General features: G+C 36.5%; 1 protein-coding gene across 1 annotated transcript in view; it reads right to left on the bottom strand.

The window, feature by feature from the left end:
- Positions 1–14,872: 14,872 nt before the first annotated feature.
- The window catches only part of LOC145679908 (tachykinin-like peptides receptor 86C), an 80,031-nt gene continuing 72,464 nt past the window's right edge, over positions 14,873–22,439 (bottom strand). The window contains exons 6-7 of the mRNA XM_081750417.1: positions 19,949–20,076; positions 14,873–15,126 (exon numbers count right to left, since the gene is read on the bottom strand). Of these exons, the coding sequence (XP_081606543.1) occupies positions 14,921–15,126; positions 19,949–20,076 (334 nt within the window). The 3' untranslated portion in view covers positions 14,873–14,920. The remainder of the gene's footprint in view (positions 15,127–19,948; positions 20,077–22,439) is intronic.

The following is a 22,439-nucleotide window of genomic DNA, read 5'->3' as shown; positions in this document are numbered from 1 at the left end:
GGACCAGGGTATGTACCTCTATAAGTATTGGGGGTCCGTCTCGTTCCCCTTCATGGGTAAAAAATTGCCAAAAATTTAAATTTGGGAGGTTTTTGACCTAATTTATCCCCTTTGATGAGGTCTTATTACCTTATATGGTTATAATGGCATGTACAGGGGTTCGTTTCTTTTTATGACATGGGTATATTGGTGCACCCCTTTAAAATTTTGAGAGGAGTACCTTGGCCCACCCCTTAAATTGTGGAAATTGCCATATTTAAACATTTGGTATAAAATAGTACAGGGCCCCAATATGTATCACACGATTCCCGGCGGGAGCTCATGTGGTTCGGATTCCACGTTAATCAGTAGGTCCACGTCTCATATAGCCTCGCTGCTGAACGGGACGATAAACTCAAAATCAACTCAACCAATATGTATCACCATAAATTTGGGTGGTCCATCTTGCTCCCTTTCAGAGGTAAAAAATTGCCAAAATATAAACATAAGTAATGCGTTGTACCATGTGTTCGGTTATTGACCTAATTTATCCCCTTTGATTAGATTAGATATAACCTTATAAGGTTATATGGGCATCTAGAGGGATCCATTATCTTTCATAAGACATAGGTATATTGGTGCACTCTTCTTAAAATTTGGGAGGGGTACATTGGCTCACCCTTTAAATTTTGAAAATTGTCCAATTTGAACATTTGGTATACTAGTATAGGACCCTAATATGTATCACTATAAATTTGGGTGGTATATCTCGTTCCCTTTCATGGGTAAAAAATTGCCAAAATATAAACGTAAGCAGTATGTTGTTCCACGTTTTCGGGTTTTGACCCAATTTATCCCCTTTGATGAGGTTATATTACTTTATATGGTTATATGGGTATATACAGGGGTTCATTCTCTTTCATAAGACATGGATATATTGGTGCACCCCTTTAAAAATTTGGAAAGGGTACCTTGGCACACCCCTTCAATTTTGGAAATTGTCCAATTTAAAAATTTGGTATAATAGTATAGGACCTTAATATGTATCACTATTCATTTGGGTGGTCCATCTCGATTCCTTTCCTGGGTAAAAATTTGCTAAAAATTAGTACCACCACATGTTCGATTATTGACCCATTTTATTCCCCTTTGATGAGGTCTTATTACCTTATATGGTTATATATGCGTGCACAGGGGTCTATTTTCTTTTATAAGGCATGAGTACGTCGATGCTTCTCTTTTAAAATTTGGAAGAGGTACATTGGCCCACCCCTTAAAGTCTGGAAATTGCCAAATTTAAGAATTTGGTATAGTAGTATAGGTTCTTAATATATACCACTATAAATTTGGGTGGCCCATATTGTTCCCTTTCATTAGTAGAAATTGTCAGAAATTAATATGACCACGTGTTCGATTATTGACCCAATTTATTCTCTTTGATAAGGATTTAGCACGATAATGGGTATGTACAGGGGGTCCATTTCCTTTATAGAACATGTATACTTTGGTGTTCCCTTTTAAAGTTTGTTTGGTGTACATAGGACCATTCCTTAAATTTGGGAATTATCAAATAATACAATTCGGCAAATGTTTTCTAGAATCCATTGTAAATGTTGGTGTCTATCTTATTCCCTTTTATGGGGATAAAAATGTCCAAAATTCAAATTTCGAAGGTTATTGACCTATTTTATCTTCTTTGATAGGCTTTATTTTTGAATGAGTACAGGGTTCATTATCTTTTATAAGACATAAGTATATTTGTGCACCAATCTTAAATTTTGGGAGGGGTGCATTTCATTGCCCTTAAATTTAGGGAATTGAGAAATCAATAATTGGTAATTGTTTTTTAGAATATGAATATAAAAATTGTTTGATTCAGCTAATTCCATTCTTTCGGTAAGTCATTGTCTAATACTAGTATGGTCACGTGGTCAGTGATTGATGTGATTATGGGTCCATGACATTGGTACATTGATACGTTCCTCTTAAACTTTGTTGGATCAGTCTGCTTAAATTTGAGAATTGTCAAAATGAAATTACGTAATATACATTTCATTGGTCTTGATTATTCCCTCCTATTGGTAAAAGAAATACCAAAATATAAACGTAAGCAATACGTTGTACCACGTGGAAGGTATTGACCTTGATGAGGTATGAATATATGGTAGTGTACAGCGACTCATTTCCTTTAATGCACCTTTTCAAAATTTGTTGTGGTACATAGGACCACTTCTTAAGTAAGACTATTCATGGCTTTGGATTGATTATTTTAACAAAAGAGACACTGACCAAAGCTTAAAACCAGGGGCGTCATTTAGGGAGGGCAGGAGGGGGCAATTGCCCCCCCCAAGAGTTTGAGGAATGCATATACTTTAATCGATTGTCTACTAATATACTAGTACAAAATGTCAACGTCTTATGTCGGTGGTGCTCTTGCCCCCCGAAGCGAAGTCTGAAATGATGCCCCTGCTTAAAACTCATTTCATTTTAAATTATAATTTGTAACGGTTTCGGATATCTAACATATCCTTCGTCAGACACTTCTTAAGGTTGGGAGTTACCAAATGACACGTTTCTAGACCACAGTTGCTTCTGCTTATTTCTTTCTAAGGTAAACATTAGCCGGAGGTTATTGGCCTAACTGAGAGCTAACTACAACATATAATTATATGGTTAATTCTAAGACTTTGGGAGAAGTACGTAGGACTATTCTTTAAATTTGGGAATTGTGACAAACAAAAATTTTAGTATGAGGTGCGAAGTTTGAATGATATGCTTAACGTTCAATACTCGGTTGATATGAAACAATACTTTGAACTTTAGTCACAATTCATACTCTAAGATTATTGGTGGAAAGTTATCTGATTGGTTGATTTTTAACTTGAGCTTTACATTATGGACTTAAAATATGATAGTTAAAGTTGTAATTTGGTTTGATTTGATTTATTGACATATAACACAACAGGCACAGGCCTAATTACAGTGTTACATAGTATATCGTTATACAGATTATATAGGTTAATAAAGCTATTGGTAATAATTACATTTGTCTTACAAAATTAATAGACTTCTTAAAACTACTTACATCCATTGCCAGTACATCCAGGTTGAAATTTTCTTTAACTAACCTGTTGTAGGTTGCACTAACTCTCCATATAGGAGATCTGCTTAAAACGTTTGTTTTCGCTGTCATAAAAAAAAAAAAAAAGTATTTTTCGAAGCAGTGCGCAATTTAATGGACGGTACTTCGATACATATTATTTCGTTAAGATCAGAACAGTCTATTTTGCCCGACTGCATTATTTTCCCATTCAGTAAACACTGTAGCAGGATTTAATATGTATTCAAAATCCAACAGATTTCCATCACGTTTGGAAATTACTGTATGAAGAATTCTGTAAGCCTGTAACCAGTGGCGTATTTAGAGGGGAACTTCCGAGCTTAAGCACCCCCGAAATCTTACTTACTATAGCAAAGTATATGAAATATCTTGCAGAATTTTCAAATTTTCAGGCAAAGCCCTTCTCGAAAGTTAGCAAAGTCCCCCCCCGAAACAAAATCGTAAATACGCCACTGCCTGTAACATTGAAAGCCACTTCGCTGTAAGTACTTCAACAGAGGTGTTGTTTCTTGGAAGATACAAAGAAATACTTGAGCAGTAAGTATTGTTTTATACTTTAACAGTTCTTCTGCGAGCTGTTCTACTTTATGTCTAGCTTCAGGTCTACTATTCTGGGCAGATCCTATTTTCTTCAATATGTAGACTAACTTAAAACAATGCATTTCTGGGATTCGAGAAATAGCCAAATACATTTCGCAGTGCAGCATCTTTTGCCCACCATCTTGTTTCATCAATTATGTTCAGTCGTCTTTCATTACACTTGTTTCTCCATGCCTCCATTCGCAAATGTGACTTCCGAATAAACACGGCATACTCGTTTAACACGGCATACCCTCTAATAAACACCGAACAAAGAAACTGCATCAAAAGAGCTTTTAGTAACATCACAAATGACAAGATTGAAGACATGCGAATAACACATGAATCCCTGAGAGCACACATAACTCAGATTCCTCGTAAATACAGGATGTTCTCCCTGCATGTTGCTAGCTCCATCTAGAGCCGGCCTTAGGTGGGCCGCCCACAGGGGGGATGTATGGCGCAAGCTGCGCCATTGAGAAAATTTTTGGGGGGGATTTTACTCTACTTTCGAACTAGCAATTTTACTGTCGGAATAGCATTAAAACACGATTTTGAGAAGCTAATTTTCAAAAATTTTCCGGGGTGAACCCCCGTACCCCCTGCTTCGATACTCGATGAATGAAGTACCGCGCAGGTAGCCGTATGATAGGAAAGGTTGGTTCGTTTTAAGAGAGAAGAGCCGCCCACAGGAGGGAGTTGTGCCATCGAGAAAAAAATTGAGGGGAATAAAAAAATTGGGGAAGAATTTTACTCTAATGTCGATTAAGTAATTTTGCTGTCGTCAGAATAACATTGGAAAACGATGCGATTTTTTTTTAAATCTCGAGAATGAATCCCCGTACCCCCTGCTTAGAAACTCTATGAATGAAGTACCGCGCAAGTTGCTAATGAAAGGATGGCGCCAAGTTCTGGTGAACAACAGTTACAAACACTCAAGGAATCACTTTCAACTTGCCTATGTTGTCTGTTGAAAATTATAAAGTAGTTTGACATAATTGTGAGCTAGTGGTAACCATACAGACAACAGCCAAGTTTCAAATCTAAATTTGAAGTGAGCCAGTGAGTGTTTGTAATTGTTGTCCACCAGAACTTGGCGCCTATTTTTGTGATTTCAGTTCTTTTTAAGGCCACTCGTACTTGGTTCTTTTACAGGAATGCTTTTTGTTGGATATCACTTCTTTTTGTAGGCTAATTTCGAGGATATCATTTTCTTTTGGCATCAAACTCAATAACTTGTAACTTGCGTCTTACTTTTCATGTACATGGGAATTATATCAATATTTTGTAAAGAAAAAATAATACTACTAATTGTAAAAAAAGAATACCTGTGCCATACACAGTGTGTAGAAGTTTTTATACCCTTCAATATCCTTATAGAACATATTTAGTATTGTACACTACCAAGACTACTAATAAAAGTAATGCAATTTTTATAATTACTACTGCCCCTACTACTACTACAAGCATTCTATAATACTACTACAGGAAATAAAAACAACAACAAAAATAACAATTACTAGTACTATAAAAAACTACTGCTACACTGAGCAATTGGTTTTAGAGGACTTGAGTTTTGAGGAGGGAAGAGATTATTAGTTTGGGGGGGAGTGCGCCATCAGCTTTGGGGGGGATGGGTACCGCTGCTCCTATACATACATACATACACCCCCTCCCCACACACATATATATAGGGTGATTCAATAAGAACTACTAGGCCTATATCGCAGCTAATACTGCACGTAGAGCCTTCAAACAATAAATTGCATCACCAAATCCTATGTGTAGAACGTAATCAAAATAGTAGCGAGATCAGTGGCGTCTCGTGAATACCTCCAACGGGGGACAACTTCAAAATTTGAAATGGAAAGTGGTATAACTGTTGGAATCGTTCGAAAGGACATTAAATGTCATGCAACTTTTAAAGGACAAACTTTGTCATATCCTTTCCCATTTAGCCGCTAGAGGCGTTGTTGCAGATTTGTATCTGACTACCCGTAGCAGGCCTTTATTTCAGCTAATAATGCACATAAAGCCGTCAAACAAACAATTGAACTACCAAATCGTATGTGTAGAATGCAATACAAATAGTAGCGATACCAGTGGCGTATCGTGAATATCTCCAACGGGAGTCATGTGCAAAATTTGACATGGAAACAGGGGTTGTTTGTGCCTCCATTGAAACAAGCGCACAATGGGAGAAACGTCGAGAGGAAACGCGTTGTCATATTTCTTCCTCGTTGGCAGCAACACGGTCGCATTACTAGGTGAAAGTCAGATGGTGCGAGGGTGTCACCAGTCACATCAGGCGAATGCCGGGAGGGTACGTGCAAACCATGCCCTGGCAAACAACCGCCGACGCCTTTGCAGGATTAACTTGGGGCCTAAGCCAAAGGTAGCCCAGACCCACAATGACGTGGACGCGCGATGCATCTTGTGTGCGTACGTACAATATAAAATATCTCCCAAATCCGGGAGCATGTGTTGTGGGCTTGTTTGTCGTTGTTTCGAACAGCGCACTCATTTATCGTTGCCAGTGATTGTGTGGTGGTATTCTTGTAGATCCAGTAGCTAACACGTACATGACCTTGCTCAAGAAATAGTCTATGCGGCCTCGAACAGGCGATTTCTGCAATGTCAGACAGAGGGCAGAAGGAGTGATGCTGTAGTCAAAACAGGTAACACAAGCGTGTAGAGTCCGAGAATGATTAACCTCTGCAGTGAGTTAAAGTGGTCCGTGTACTGGACAAGGTGTCGTGCATTGAGTTCTACTATCCCTGTGCATTACATGCTCGTAACGGGACGAATAGGAAACTTCCACAAGCAGTGAAAGCTTTTTGATTGTATTGATGTTTGAGTGATTGTAGTAGGAAGTGTCGGTAGTAAATAACATTCATGCGGTATACGAATTCGGAGGCATTCCAAATGCTCATGAGTTTAGGGGAATGCCACGAAAATTATAGGGTTGCAGCTTGATTATAAGCTGAACGCTATCCACAGCGACAAGCTTTTTCCCACAATCTGCTGCGGAGATTAGCAGCATGATTGCGGCAGACAGGCAGCATGCATGGACCCTACAAAAGGCAGCATGCATGGTCCGGAGAAAAGTCGTACAAAATGAAGACGTTGTCATTGCTGTACGTGCCGCTATTACAGTAAATCATCATGTATCTTCGCGGCAGATCGCACGAGATCGTGGTATCAGTCAAGGTAGTGTCCTGCGTATTCTGTGGAAATTAGATTTTCACCCGTACCACCTCTCTCTGCATCAAGAACTAAGTAATGCGGACTGTAATTTACGGCTACTGTTCTGCAACTGGATGGTCAATCGCGTGAGAACATCCGAATTTCATTCACTTCATTTTATGAACGGATGAAGCGACATTCTGCAGTGATGGCAACGTGTATCTCCACAAAGCACATTACTGGGCAGCGGAGAACCCTCACTGGGTGAGAGAAGTCAATCGGCAACACCGATGGCGCGTTCATGTGTGGGGTGGGCATTGTAGGGACTCAGGTCATTGGGCCATAATTTTTTGCTGGTCATTTAACAGATACAATGTTTCGTGATTTCTTGCTGCTATTTTAAAACGTTCCGCTCCATATACGTCAGACGCTGTGCTTTCAATTAGATGGCTGTCCAGCGCATAATGTTGCCATGTGTAAGGAAGAGGTAAATGTTCTATTTCCGCAACGCTGGATCGCAAGAGGTTCCAATCCACAGTTTCCTCCGCAGTCACCCGACCTTACTTGTATGGACTATTTTTTCTGGGGTCGAATTAAGGATGTTATGTATGTCAACCGACCAACTACAATTCGCAACATGCAAGACCGCATTACAACCGCATTCCGGACCATCAGCGTGGCCGAGTTGGAAGCTGTTGCTCACAATTACGTACAACAAATAAATCGCTGTATTGCTGTTCGGAGACATCACTTTGAACATTTGTGAAAGCCAGGCGCGTCGACTACACTCCGCAGAAGGTAAGCTGATTCTTTAGCTCTTTACTTATCTTTCTCCAATGGCTTGATTGCAACGCTTCAGCTTTCTGTCCCCATGTTTTGTTCCATGCTTTGGCAACAGCCCATTCGGTTTGTCTTTCTTCGTTGCAACCAATAGTTTCTTCTTCCGTTTTGTTATAGCATCGTACATTGTCCCTCATCATAGTTCTCCCCATCCACTGCGCTTCTGTCGCAGTCATACGGAAACCACTCTCTTCAAATATTGCGTATGTCATTGGTTCCCTATTTAGAGCTTCATTCAACAGCAGCAAATGTACCTCTGCTTACTGTTACAGTATGTACCCTCCCCCTGTCGTGGTCTTTCGCTGACGCCATTGTTGTCGTCACTTACACGGTGTGGTTCCGCGTATGTACAATTGTACATCCCGTTCGTTTCAGTCCAGTATTTACTCTTCAATTTGGTTCCGCATGCAGAAATCCTCGCATCATCTGACTTTCACCTAGTAATGCGATCGTGTTGCTGCCAACGAGGAAGAAATACGACAGCGCGTGTCCTCTCGACGTTTCTCCCATTGTGTGCTTGTTTCAATAGAGGCACAACCAACCCTCCTAATGTAGTGATTTAAAAGCTACTAAATGGATGAGATAACAAATGGGATGACAAAATGAGTGACGTATTCAATGTGAAATTAGTGACAAACAAAACAGGAAGGACTAGCTCTTATAATCTTTTAAGTTTTTTCTTCTTTTTTCTCATGTGAGATATAATAAAATGTAACCAGATTTTCAAATTTACGTTTTATTTTGTCAAAATTTATTTTTCATGTTTCTTTCATTTTTCTGTTAATACCAAAACTATATTGATGTAACGCAAGATTTTTGTGGAATGAGACATTTATATATGTATTCAATTGAATGTCGTAAATATTTTCTTTGTGTATAAATTATTAATAGATGTAATAAATGTTGATCAATTGCGGTTAGATGATAGTTTCTTTTAAACTGATTTACATATATCAATACATTGTCCTCTATGTATGTGTGTGTGCGTTAATGAATGACAAATTTAGCTTTAAGTAGTAGCTTTTAATCTTGATTTACGACGATAGTGTTTACAATATGTGTGTAATACTATATTATATGTAAATTGGTGAATCGAGGTCATGAAAGATAACTAACTCTGAATTATTCTAAATCGGCTCTGAAAGGAAAGCCAAAACAACACAATAAGCTGGGATAACGACATTCTCTTCAAGAATTTCAGGAACTCAGATTTGTGGAAGATATGTGAACCACTTTGATTTTTGTTCTTGGCTTACTCAACTGTGTGTTCGATCTCCACTATGGAAATTCAACTTCAGGATAAAGGTTATTTAACATTTGGAAATAACACACAAACGATTAAATTAATACATCTCATCACCTGGGCTGGGTCAGGGTAACTCTCACTTGTGTAGTTACCTGGGTCCAGGTCAGGGTAGTTCCTTCAGAATCAATTCAGAATTGATTCTCAAGTAATAAAATTCGAGTATTAATCACCTTTTGAATAACTACTCAAGCTTCTTTACTGCATTCCCATCATTATACAGTAATTCTTCATCTCTAGGTCCTTCTTCCTTTCTTTTCTTCTTCGTCTTTTCCTTCTTTCTTCCTACTTTCTTCTTGACTTCTTCACTTTTACTTTTCCTATTTCTAATAAAACTGAAGAGGAGTCGTGACTGACAGTTGTTGCTATAGACAGGGTCATTAAATTTTTTTGATGTTTCCCTTTGGAAGTCCGATATTAATTAACCAATAACAAAATATACAAAAAGGCACAATACCGAAATGCATTTTTATTTCAATTTATATTTTATAAATTATCTGATTGAAGATGGAGAAATTTAAAATCTAGCGTCACCACCCTCCCATGAGTGACATTCGTCTTGAAATTATTAGAGACCACCGTAGAAACATAGCCTTACAGAATTATTATTTCCTTTCTGATCCTTTGTTCCAGAGACTAAAGAGTCGGAATACTAACCTTGTTCTGAAACGTACAGTAGAGAGAAAACATTCTCAGAGCTGGACGCAGAGAGAGACTAGACGCTAGAGGCTAGAGTTGCATTCTCTGTGCAACATCAGGTATCTACGAGATTACCTGTTGTTGCACAAGGAGCACATTCGCTTGTATCTCTTCCTTCATAACATTGTACAGGTAAAGTGAAAACGTTTGTCGTTATCGTTTTCTATTGAATCTTTGAGGGAGAACAAAAAGAAGGTAAAGCTCACAAGGAACAAACATGAACCTGTCATCCGGACATCCGAATATACCTAGTCCATTCGATAAACGTAAGAAAGATATGTTCGTGCACAAAAAAAAAAAAGATTCCATGGACAACGGAGTAAGTCCCTAGGGCCCATTAACGCTGTTAGTATAAAGAAAATCATACACTCACAGTGAAATAGCTATTGCATTAACACTGTTCATTAGGAAAGTCAGTTCATTTCCTTCCGAGTGAAACAAGCTTCACAGAGGTGCTATGTATTTGGGCTTAAAACGCAGTTGAACAGGGAAAATTGTGAGAATGTCACTAAAATTCCCTCCAGAAATCCCTCTCATCAACTTTGGAACTCTCTGGAGTGGCCCCGGGTGAAAGCATACAATTCAGATGTATCTCGAAAAATACTATAGGGGATAAGAAATGTGTGTACCAAGTTTTATATCGATAAACGGAATAGATATGAGGGAAAAGCTTATATACCAATACACGCTTTCCCCTCATGGGTTTGAACCTCTACCTATGGGTTCAAACCTCAATACTTCCACTTTCGTTTCTTTTTACTTTTTTGCAGCTACGTCGGAACGTTAAATTTTTGTTCTTTATAAATTATAAATGGCGTTTACATTCTAAATAAGAGTAATTATAGTGGCATTTATTTGGATATATTTTTAAATTAAGAATAAAAGCAGTAGGCAAACACAATAACTATTACCTTTACTAAACGTTATCAATAATAATTAATACGAAAGATTAAAAGGAACAGCTGAGCTGTTAACGACGGAACTTACAATTTTAGCTAAAGTATGTTAAGAACCACTGTCTTCTAAAGTCCCCAACGAAATTGAAACCATGTCCACTTGCATCAAGACGTAAGTAAATATTTTTGTAACGCTGCACACAAGTTTATTCGACAATAACATGTGTAGTACTGGGCCCGACTTTTATGTATACATAATATCTATCCCTTCTGATGCTACATGCACTTTATGGTGGATAAACAGCACGTGTGTGGATTTTCTGGAAACGGAACAGAAAATAGGACTACTTAATCTTCAAAAATTTTCGCTAGATTGACACCGCATATAGATATTATTATTCGTTTTAGTGACAACTATACAGTGAAAATGAACATTTATTATTATTATTATTATTATTATAATTATTATTATTATTATTATTATTATTATTATTATTATTATTATTATTATTGTTAGCGTACTTTTGAATTTGCATGGCGAAATTACTGCATAGTATATTACTTAAGTAATTTTTCCTGGATTGTATATTACTTCGTTTAATAGTGAGCGATAATTTGTCTGCAGGTAGTCGAATAAATGAATTTTGGCGTGCACTTTGATGTGAATAACCCAACAAGAAGACGCAGGTTGGTTCCAAAACGCAGAACCGAAATTATATACTTTTAGGTTGCAGGATAGTATAGGGTTAACGTCCTGGACTTACGAGTAGTATGGACTCAAAACGTAGGTTCAAATCCTGTTCAAGCCAAAGGTTATTTTTCTCAAAACAATGATCATGAAAAATCGAAGAGTGACTTTTCAAACTAAATGAGCAATCCGTAAGAATGTGGAAGCGAACATCTGCATCACGATAGATACGATTTACAAATGTTCGGTGGGAAAGGGCAAATATTAATAACTATGGGGGCTACTAGGACAATTAGAAACACTTAATTGGTCTGTAGTATCCACTTTTCATGTTATTGTTCTTAGAAAGAAACACTATAATTTGTTAAACAAGATTCGGATAGAGTGACCGATGGAGTATTGGTATCGTGCTAGACTTCCTAATTGAAAATCTCGGCTCGAATCCCCATCAGGTAGTATCTTCTTTTTTTTCGTAAAACACTCGGTACCACCAGAGATTCATATGCGGTTGGAGAGGTTACTAGGCTTTACTTGCAAGAATCCGTGTAAACAGTGTGTGCGTTCTTCATCATATAGGGTAATGATAAGTAGTTTTCATATTAACACTCGTCCCTCTTTATGTGTCTGTATCTATCTTTCTTGACGTTTCCTTCTCATGTCTTGCATCTTTCTCTTCTCTCCTAATCTCTCTTTCTTTCTTTCTTTCTCTCTCTCACACACAAACACATACTTTGTGTCAAGGAAATAAGCAAAATATTTTTATTGAGTCTCAATCGAATGACCATGTCACTACGGCTTCGAATCCTCGACCCAGTGGTGGTACATAAGTTAACCAACATCACCTAACTAATGCTATGACCCGTTTTAGTTCTAGCGTGTTCATTCTATCATTGCGAATTACATTATATCCGCAATAGGCGGAATCGAGGGTGGATGTTCGGAACAGACAAATGTTCAGAAATGACTAGAAAATGAGACCCATTTTGGTTATTTGAAGAGAAGATTTCATTTATATTAATTTGACAGAAAATTCGTTCCCATCCTAAATGCAATTTGTTTTATCCACGTATGAAATGCGAAAAATTTGCTACGTCTATAAGGAAACAACATACAATTTTCATTTTAAACATCTGTAACTTTTCATTATGATACAATTTGGAATGTTAATATGGGCTCTTTTTGATAGAAATTTAGCAGTAAAACAGCACTTACACAATTTTTTGTTTTTCTCTTTCTTTTCTTTCTTTTTTGTTCATTTTGCATTGGAAGTCTGGAGTGAAAGGTATGACCTATTCTGCCTACTAGATTTATTATAATGTATTTCGTATCAGTACGTTTAATGAACACTACCGAATTTGCAACCGAACCACGCAGAAAGAAATACTGTGTGTTAAACTTTTGGCATGCTCCTAGATGTGTCTCGGAGCTCTACAGTTTCACTGGAAATTGAATAATTTATTTGACCATCAAGTTTGTTTTTCATTTTGAAAGTGACTTATGATTTTTTCAAGCATCCTCTACGTATACATTCGAATAGTTCTAAAAAGATATAAAAAATCACACATTATTTCTATATTACTGTTGATTTCTGGAAAAGGAACTTTATTAGGTTATTTTCTTACCATGTTTAAGTTCCACACTTTTATCTGTGCTTTATTTTTAATTCTATATAATTTTCTCTCTCTCTGTCTCACTTTCGGTACCTCTAACACATATCTGTTGGCTTCAATTTTTTTGAAGTCTCAGTAATTCACCATAAATAGAATAAACCAGAAGTGTTTTGTAACGAAGAAATAACATGGAATGTGAACTTTGTTTTAACATCTTAACTGCCAATGACAAATTTTATTCGTCATAATAATTTCGCTTGTATTTGCAGTCTGAGGACTACGTTCATGTAATATGATTCGTATTGGGTGTGACGAATTAATACGTATCGTATTAAGCATGGCGTTGAACGTGAAACTCGAAGGTTTCTTTTCTTTTTATAATATGTATTTTTCACAAATTTATTCTCCATTCAGATGCAACTTTCTCATTCGAAAACCCCCAATTAACAGGTTAACAAACTGTCGAGATTTGAGAGTTGACAAACTTTACACTTTCGAATACCGATTACCTCGAAATCCCAATAGCTAGAATTAGAACGTAATATGCGACTTATATATATTTTTAAATGACAATCTCAGTAAAATGCAGAAGTCTTTTAGTCTGAGAGAAAAAGGAATGAGTTTTCTCATTTCTAGTTCTATTTGTTTGTAGCTCTGAGTCTGTGGCAAAAGTACTGATAGAAATAAGGACAATGAATTATGATTAGTTTATATAACATTCCACTTTAATATTACATTAATTTCATCTTCCGGTTTGCTTAGTTACGAAAAATTATAGAGTATATTGCTATACTATGTAAAGTATGTGTACTTTTGCTGATTTGTGATGATAACAGAAGTAAAAGATAAGTTACAGTAATAGTTTTCTGTTAATAATTTTGTATTCAAGGGGAAATGGAAAACCTACTCTCCTCTTAACATTTTTTTCTTAAAATTTCTATTCGAGTTCACATCCTTCCCAATCAACATTGGGTACGAAAATGGAAGGACATTTAGATTTTGATTGTTGATTTCAGTTATATATCAAGCATTATTTCTCAGATCTAGGCCTGTGCGATGTCAATATATCGATAGCATCGATAACGATAGTGACACATATCAACGTTCAATCTTGCAAATATATCATCATCGATGTATCAACACCCTAAATTTTCGATATCGATCTTCGGGGAGGTGTGGTACAGGGGCTACTAAGACTTGCGATGGATGAAAAAATAATACTTAATTTTTACAATAATGTCTTCTAATGACAATTTCTTTATTACTACAGATTGAATCCACTTGCAAATTTGCAATATTATATACTGTAATTTTTAGGCTGAAAAACTTTCCTGCTCCCGAAAACAAGATACAAAAACCACCCGTCAAAATCAAGTGCTTCGAACTTTGACCTAGAATTTATCATAAGAAAGATTTTTTTGATTCTCTCTCAAAGAGAGTGGAACAGGAAAATATTCTCGAAAACTTGTAGCTAATACTTTCAAGTGTCCTAAAAGTATTTGTGCATTTCAGCAGAGAGTTTTCACTTGAAGAATCAATGAAGTCCTTGAGCACTGGAAATGATAAATAGTTATTGTTTTGTACTCGCATTACCCACAGCTGCAGTTTCTTAATCTATAAAATACTTCTTGCATAACAGCTGAGTCCATTTTATTACAACACATTTCAAATTTTAGGCCTCGCAGACCCCTGTGGCTAGGTCCCGCAGACACTCAGACCCCACAGAGAATCACTGTTCTAAGTCACTCCTTTCTATGCGAAAAGCTGATAACAGACAGACATACTATTTTGTTATTATCAAAGATAAAATGACACTTTACGCAGGTTTCTACAAGGAAAGGTGAATTTAAATTTCTTTATGGTCAAATGTCTAATTTGACTGAGCAGCCTTAATTTCTGTGTAGTTCATATTCTTACAGAATAACAAAACTAAAGGGTTATTTGAAAGTAAGAAATGCCACTTTAGCTTTACAAAATATATATTTATATACAATGTCAATAACTCCAGAAACAAGAATTTTAACGCAACATAGAAGCCTTGGTGACTTGGATGTCTCCATTGCGTAAACTAAGCGATTCAGACTTAGGTATAACATTGTCAACAATTCCTGTCGTCGTATCATTGGATAAATTCTTTGCAGAATCTCTTGAATTGCTGCAATACAATGGCTGATGGGACTCCAATGTTGAATTACGCCATCGAGCGGAGATGGTTCTTTGATGACCTGAAAATAGAAAATAAATGAAAATATATAACTCACTTATTCCAGTCTCATAGTGATCTGTGTTAAATTATTTTTTATGAACATTCCGTTCAGAGGCACTATAGACAATATTTCACAATATTGTCATGGACTTCGTTAAACTTATTTATTAAACTTTTGTTTGTGATTGTATTTCTACAAGTAGCTTATTACTCTTTAAGAGGCCCCATCACTGCGAAATTAAAATATTGCTAATTTTACAGTGATGATGTGATATATTCAAATAGATAAAAGATTATCAAAATGTGGAACAAGGCCTCCCTAGACAATATCATTTTGCATGAGGTGCCGTTATCACGAGTCATCTAGTTGCTTTCCGTGTGCAGCTATTTAGAAACGCGAAAATAAATGCCGATTTTCTAAATGGCTAGAAATCGAAAACAGATAAGTGAGTCGTGATAACGGTATCTCACGTAAAATAATATTGTATAGGGAGGTCTTGTTCCACTTTTTGATTATCTTTTATCTATTTGAAGATATCACATAATTACTGTAAAATTAACGGTATTTTAATTTCGCAGTGATGAGGCCTATTAATATGATTTACAAAAGACAATGAAAGGAAATTTTGGATATTTCAGAACTCAATTATGATTAGCTTAAGAATTCCTTATCTGTAAAAAACTGCTTTGTATTTCAGTCTAAATTTATTTCCACGTTCCACAAATAACTACCTTACGCAAACCATCGTGTAATGTTCATGCATTGACAAACATGATGATAGAAGTTTATTAATATGGGCACACTTAGCTACTATTTCACCATAAGTACAGTAAGTGCATGACCTCAGATTAGTCGAGAAACGACTTAGATTCCCCAAGTCTTGGCACTGCAACTCTAAACGATTGAAAAAAGACGACTCCATATCCAACCGTGAATCTGACCAATAGGGTTGCCATATTTCAAAAACGAAAATCCGGGACGTTATTAAATTACGAGAATCTTTGAAATTCTTAAAATGAAAAGAAGTGTTATACACTAATTTACTTTCTTCCATTACATAGAGTTGATCAGGTATTACATCAGGGATTGTTGATTAAAATATTTCAGAAGCAAGATACAGATTGAAACAGAATACTAAAGATAACAATAAGATTGAGCAGTAAAACCTTTTGTCCTTCGCCCAATGAAACGAATGCTTCGTTCAATGTCAAAGTAGTTAAATCAAAAACTTAACTAAATGCATGTTTTATGTATTCAAGTTTTTCCTTCAACTTTTGAATTGCCATACTCAGAAGTTGAACACAATAATTATATACCTAATCCTGTGAAAAAAGCAAACTATAACACTGGTATACAAATTTTGATCAAAGTCGTGCTTATGTTTGTTTTTCGTCGGTTTCTTAACGATTTGCACCCACTGAACACGAGTATGGCAGTTATTTTCCCGTAATGTCAAAATTTGTGATTATATAAGCATATCAGATTTTATTAAAACAGTAACATATTATACCATTGTATCTTATGAGAACATTGAACTACAAGCATAACAAACTTTGTAGTCGTGTTTCTGTTGATTTTTCATTGGTTTCTTAATGATTTGCACCCGCTGAACACGAGTACGGCAATTATTTTCCCGTAATGTCAAAATTTGTAATGATATAAGCATATCAGATTTTACTCAAACAGTAATATATTATACAATTGTGTCTTATAGGAACATTGAACTACAAACATAATACACACATTTTGGACATCAACTTTCTGGATAACAAAAAGCTATATAACAATACATGAATACTAAAATATATGAATATTACATTTCTTATAAAAATATATACAAAAATACTTGAGATTGGAGGAAAGTGTTCATCAGGTATTGGAATTCCATAGTCAAAAGTGAAGATTGGTGGTTCTTTTTCTTTTGTGGGAAACGTTCACTTCGTCACGGACTAACCCCAAGCATAATCACCCATTATTGCACAGTCCCACCTTGCTTTCTTCTTCGCTGAAATCTTGGACATTTAAGCGTCCCGAGAAATATTTTCGGGACACCGAAACGCAGATCTCCATTTCCTGATGGTCCTGGATTTTCCGGGACGAATGGCAACCCCTACCTATACATTAAAGTTATATTAAAGTGTATCATCTACAAGATTTCTATTAGACCAACATCTATAAGTCTAAGGTATGTACTTACTTCATATTAGTCAATACTAGTCATGACACTTTAAACAATTCTACAAACAATTAAGATAACCATAACTGTTGAAAAGAGTTTTGCGGAGAGATTGTATATTAAAATTTTTTTACACCAAAAATATACGAAATTTAAGAATTTTGTGGTCTGTATAAATCCCACAGTAATTTTTTTTTGTTGTGTTGGACTTGTTTCTGAAGTATGTTTGACATTGGTAGCCGTGTTGAATGATTCTTTTATTATTAGTTATCGATAAGGTTACACGTGTTGTAACTTATATGATTTTTTACTAAAGGAAAAATGAAACCACGAATTTGCATTAAAATTTCGCTTACGAATGGAGTAAAGTGTAGCAAATATTAGAAATGTTGAATTTACTTTTGGTGAGTCTTCTATGAATAATACAAGCGGTGTAAATGTTTTCAAGAGGACTGTCAAAATATTAAAGATAACTAATAATAAAGATAACAAAAATACATTAGGAAGGGATGTTCTTTAAGTTCTGCTGATGAGGGAATAATAACTGTCATCGCCAACAACGTACCGTCAAATGAGACTCTCTTCAACTTTACCGTAGAAGAAAAATAATAAATCACCATACGATTGGAAAAGATTTTTGAACTAAGGAAAGTGCAATTTATTGTGAAATTACTCGTGCTTTTTAATAATGAATGAAAACAATTCAGAAGACTAAGTAGAAAAAACAACAGTATGACTTATTAACGAAAAATGACCTCGTGTTATAGATATGAAATTGTTTGCTCCCTATCACTTGCTTTCTCTCTCTCTTATTCTGGTGATGGGCAGTATCGAATACTTTTCCCTATCGAATAAAAAGTCGATAGTGGTGTTGAACTCACAATAATTTCAATTAGATAGTCCATCATCATCATCATAGGTATTCTGCCTTTATTGGCAAGTCACTTGCCGCAGCTGAGAAGCTTCCATGCTCCACGGTCCTCCGCTAACCTTTTCGTCTTCGCGTATGATCTTTCTGTTTTAATATCATCCATTAATTGTAGTCTCCTTCGCCCCCTCCCTCTCTTTCCCGCCACCATACCCTCTAGGACGTCCCTCATGATACAATCTCTTCTTAGGCAATGTCCCAACCAGTTTCTCTTCCTCTTCCTAATAATATCTAAAAGTGTTCTTTTCTCACCCACCATTTCTAACACTCTCTCATTCGTTTTCCTCTCGACCCAACTAATTCTTTCCATTCTTCTCCACACCCACATTTCGAAGGCTTCCAGTCGATTTTCGTCACCTTTACGTAATGTCCACGTTTCCGCCCCATACAATACAACACTCCACACGAAGCGTTTTATGAGTCTTTTTCTCAACTCTTTGTTCAAGGTCCCACAAAACAGACTTTTCTTTCTTTTAAAGGCTTCTTTCGCCATTCCTATCCTTGCTTTTATTTCACGTTCGCATTTCATGTCATTACTAAGAATACTACCCAGGTATCGAAAACTATTCACTTGTTCTATTTTCTCCCCTCCTACTTTTATATTTGACACAGACCCCTTCGTTCCAATCACCATGGCTTTTGTCTTTCTAACATTTATTTTCATCCCATATTCTTCAAAGCCCTTTCTCATTTTTTCTAACATTTTATTGATTTTCTTTTCAGATTCTGCAAGAAGCGCCATATCGTCTGCAAATCTTATACATCTAATCATTCTACCTCCTACCGAAATGCCATCATCATCATGTAGGCTCTTTTTCACTATCTCTTCTAGATAGACATTAGATAGTCCAATAGTTTTAAAATTTATTCAGGTGTAATATGCCTACGAGATTCTCTGCTGACAATACGCTATTCGATAGTCCGCTAACTGCTTTTCAACCCATCTCTTGATTCTCCCACGTAATGGTATTATACTATTCATGCTTCAAGTTAAGGGTGTTGAATGTTTTATTGAATTATATCACTATAGCAAATGGAGTATTCGTCCTTCATTTAACCAGAAATGTATAAGAAACAGCTATTTATGAAAAGGATAAAAAAAAACCTAGACGTTGAGAACGTGAAGATTACTTGGCGATTGTTTTCTCTGTGAAACGTCTCTTTACTTTAATTAAAGTTCAAATCCATTCGATACTCTACGAAAATAGTAACACATTCCATTTGATAGTGTTTTATTATTAATAATAGTGTCCATTGATAGTGTTTCAGTAGAGTCCTCAACAAGGTTTAACCACTAATACAGCATTATAGGCCATTGCAGCTCGTGAGAGAACTCTAGTAAGGATTACAGTTTTATCGCTTGAAACTAAGGAATAAGGGTTTTCTAATATATTAATTGTTGTATATAAAAATATTACATTAAAAAGTAGTTTTCATTTAGTTTGAAGCGAAAAAAAAACTTAATTTTCATCAGTATGACTTTCCTCGTGAGTCTGTGGACTGTACATAAAGATTATAGTCCGTGCAGTATCACACTCTCCAGATAGCACCTTATTCCATATTGATGTGGATACATGCGTGTCCTCCAGCTGATTCTCTACGTCCGTTTCATGGTTTATTCTACTGTCGCCTGCTTGGTTCAAAAGTCACCAGGTTACAAAGTATTTCTTTCTCCCAGTGTAAATGATATCGAAACATAATTTTACAATACATTGTAACATAGATTAATTACTTACCAGATCGTGTTCTTTTAATATCATTCAGGTTGTTCGTTTTCACTGAACGCATTTCTATGTGTTTTTGTTTTCTTTTGGGCCTCAAACAGTAGCAGTCACTCAAGATAAGCTTGAAGTACAAACGAAACCTGTAGCGAAAAAAAACTATTGAGTATATACGCTCAGGAAATTAAATGTATTACTTATAACATTACTCATAAAAAATACTCAAATTACTTATAACTATCGTTTTCTTATTTTTAAAATTTATTGCATGAATATTTTTAATATTCAATGTTTTATTGCACTGAAACAAAACTACAGACTACATTGATAAAATGTTAATTATATTTTGACTACGTATTAACGAGATAGGATCTTATATACAGTATGGCGCTAAATTCGTTGTACAAAAGCAGAGGGTGATTCCTGAGAGCAAAACAAACAAAAACAAAAAAGTTCCAACAAACATAAGGAGAAAATCGCGTCGTTTGGCGAAAGCGTTGGGAAACAAACTTTAGAGTTAAATATTACACAAACTACTGACCGTAGACGTGATGCGGCATGATATCGTCAAAGGATCCTAACCTGCTCTATCTAAACTTGCAGTTTTCAGATTTGTGCAATGGCGGCGCAAGGGATTCCCCAAAGGACGTTTGTGATTCCGGGACATTTTATGACATAAATTGAGTGGACAAGAGCAGGTAAAGGACGTCTCACTACCTGGAAATAATTCTATGTGGTAGGTCAGTACTCATACACGGAGATTAAAAGATGGTGGATGAGGTAATTATCCCTGTGCGTGGTTGCATCCCTCCTCAAAAAGTAATAGTAAAGACGATGTACAAGAATTCACTTGAAACGTCACGTCGCTATAATGTAAAAATATGTACAACAGAAGCCGATAGTAAGAAAAAATAAAATATTCGATTGCTGATCTGGTCATATTAATGACATCACATCACTTTTAACAATTACCTGTTACTACTGTTACTGTTTTTTAGTTTATTTGTTTCGTGATGTACATACTCGTCTGTCATTCTCTGTAGTAACTTTTTGAGCTCCTTCGTGGCTAAGCGGTTAGCATACTCGCCTTTTAGCGTGGGAGAATGGTTTGATTTCCGGCGGGAGCTCATGTGGTTCGGATTCCACGTTAATCAGTAGGTCCTGTTCCATATAGCCTCACTGGTGAAAGGAACGTTAAACTCAAAATCAACTCAACTTTCCAGTATCTTTGTAAGAAAGAACTTCGACAACTTGATATTTGTTTGGTTCTTTTGCTATCCTCTTTCATTTGTTTGTTGCATTGTGTGCACTGGATTCATTGCACATGAGTGAATAAGATAGGTTGTTCGTCGCTTGCGGAAGAACGGGATCGACACTATAAGTAAGTACTGTATGTCATTTCTGTTAAAGGCTGCCTTCGTTTATTTGCGTTTATTAGAGGGCATTGCACCTCTAATTTCGATGTGACATTAACTGCGATACGATATTTGTGAATATATTCGACGTCTGTCGTACTAGGGGTATGTGCACTTTTCTGTCTTGTGATGTGGTGTCTTCTCCGTCACGCTGTAGGTCTTGTACATTTGCACACACAAATATAATTCTTTGACCAAATAATTTGCACTAAGTAGCAATCTCGCTATCTTAGATTCCGGACAGTGACTACAACGCCGGGGGGAATATCTGTCATTTCTAATTAAATTTTGCTTCATTTCATCTTCATACGGTGTGCGTGCCCAACGCCTGTAATTACAGAGGAGATGGAGTAGTACACATGTGAGGAATTAGCAGACATTCGTCTAGCATACGGGAAAGCGGATGGTAATGGATGTCTGGTACAATGGCTGTACAGACAGCAGTTTTGTAATCGTATAATTCCACACCATGCAACTTTCTCAAGTGTAGATCGAAAACTACGAGAAACAGGATTGCTGAAACACACAGGCCAAATGCTGAACGAAACAGAACCGTACAGACTGTGGCTTTTCAGGAGGACATTCTTACTCGAGTTCAGAGAAACCCTTCCACCAGCACAGGGGTAGTAGCTGCTGAAGTTAACGCCCATCATCGGCAGGTATGGAACGTACTTCACGAAAATCATATGTATCCTTTCCACGTCCAAAAATACATGCATTACACGAGACAGGAGCTTGTTCAGTGGCTATGTGAACGGCATTCTAATACACCCTGCTTCATGTCTCGTGTTCTCTTCACAAATGAAACTACGTTCTCTCATGATGGGGTGTTCAATACTCACAATCAATATTTGTGGTCTGACGCAAACTCACACGGAATGTCAACTCGTGCTCATTAGGGACGGTATTCTGTCAATGTGTGGCCAGAAATCGTTGATAATTATCTCATCGGAACGTGCCTACTGCTTAACCGGGTGAGAGTATTACATATTTTTGAAAGAGGTTCTACCTGAAGTATTAGAGTGTGCCACTGCTGTTCATCGAAGCATTTGGTTTATGCACGACGGTGCTCTAGCACACTTCGTAACGGA

This window comes from Thermobia domestica, chromosome 2 (assembly GCF_964235325.1).
Source record: "Thermobia domestica chromosome 2, izTheDome1.hap1.1, whole genome shotgun sequence".
NCBI classification, from domain to species: domain Eukaryota; kingdom Metazoa; phylum Arthropoda; class Insecta; order Zygentoma; family Lepismatidae; genus Thermobia; species Thermobia domestica.
Note: the sequence above shows the minus strand (reverse complement) of the source record. Positions and strands in the feature narration are given on the sequence as shown.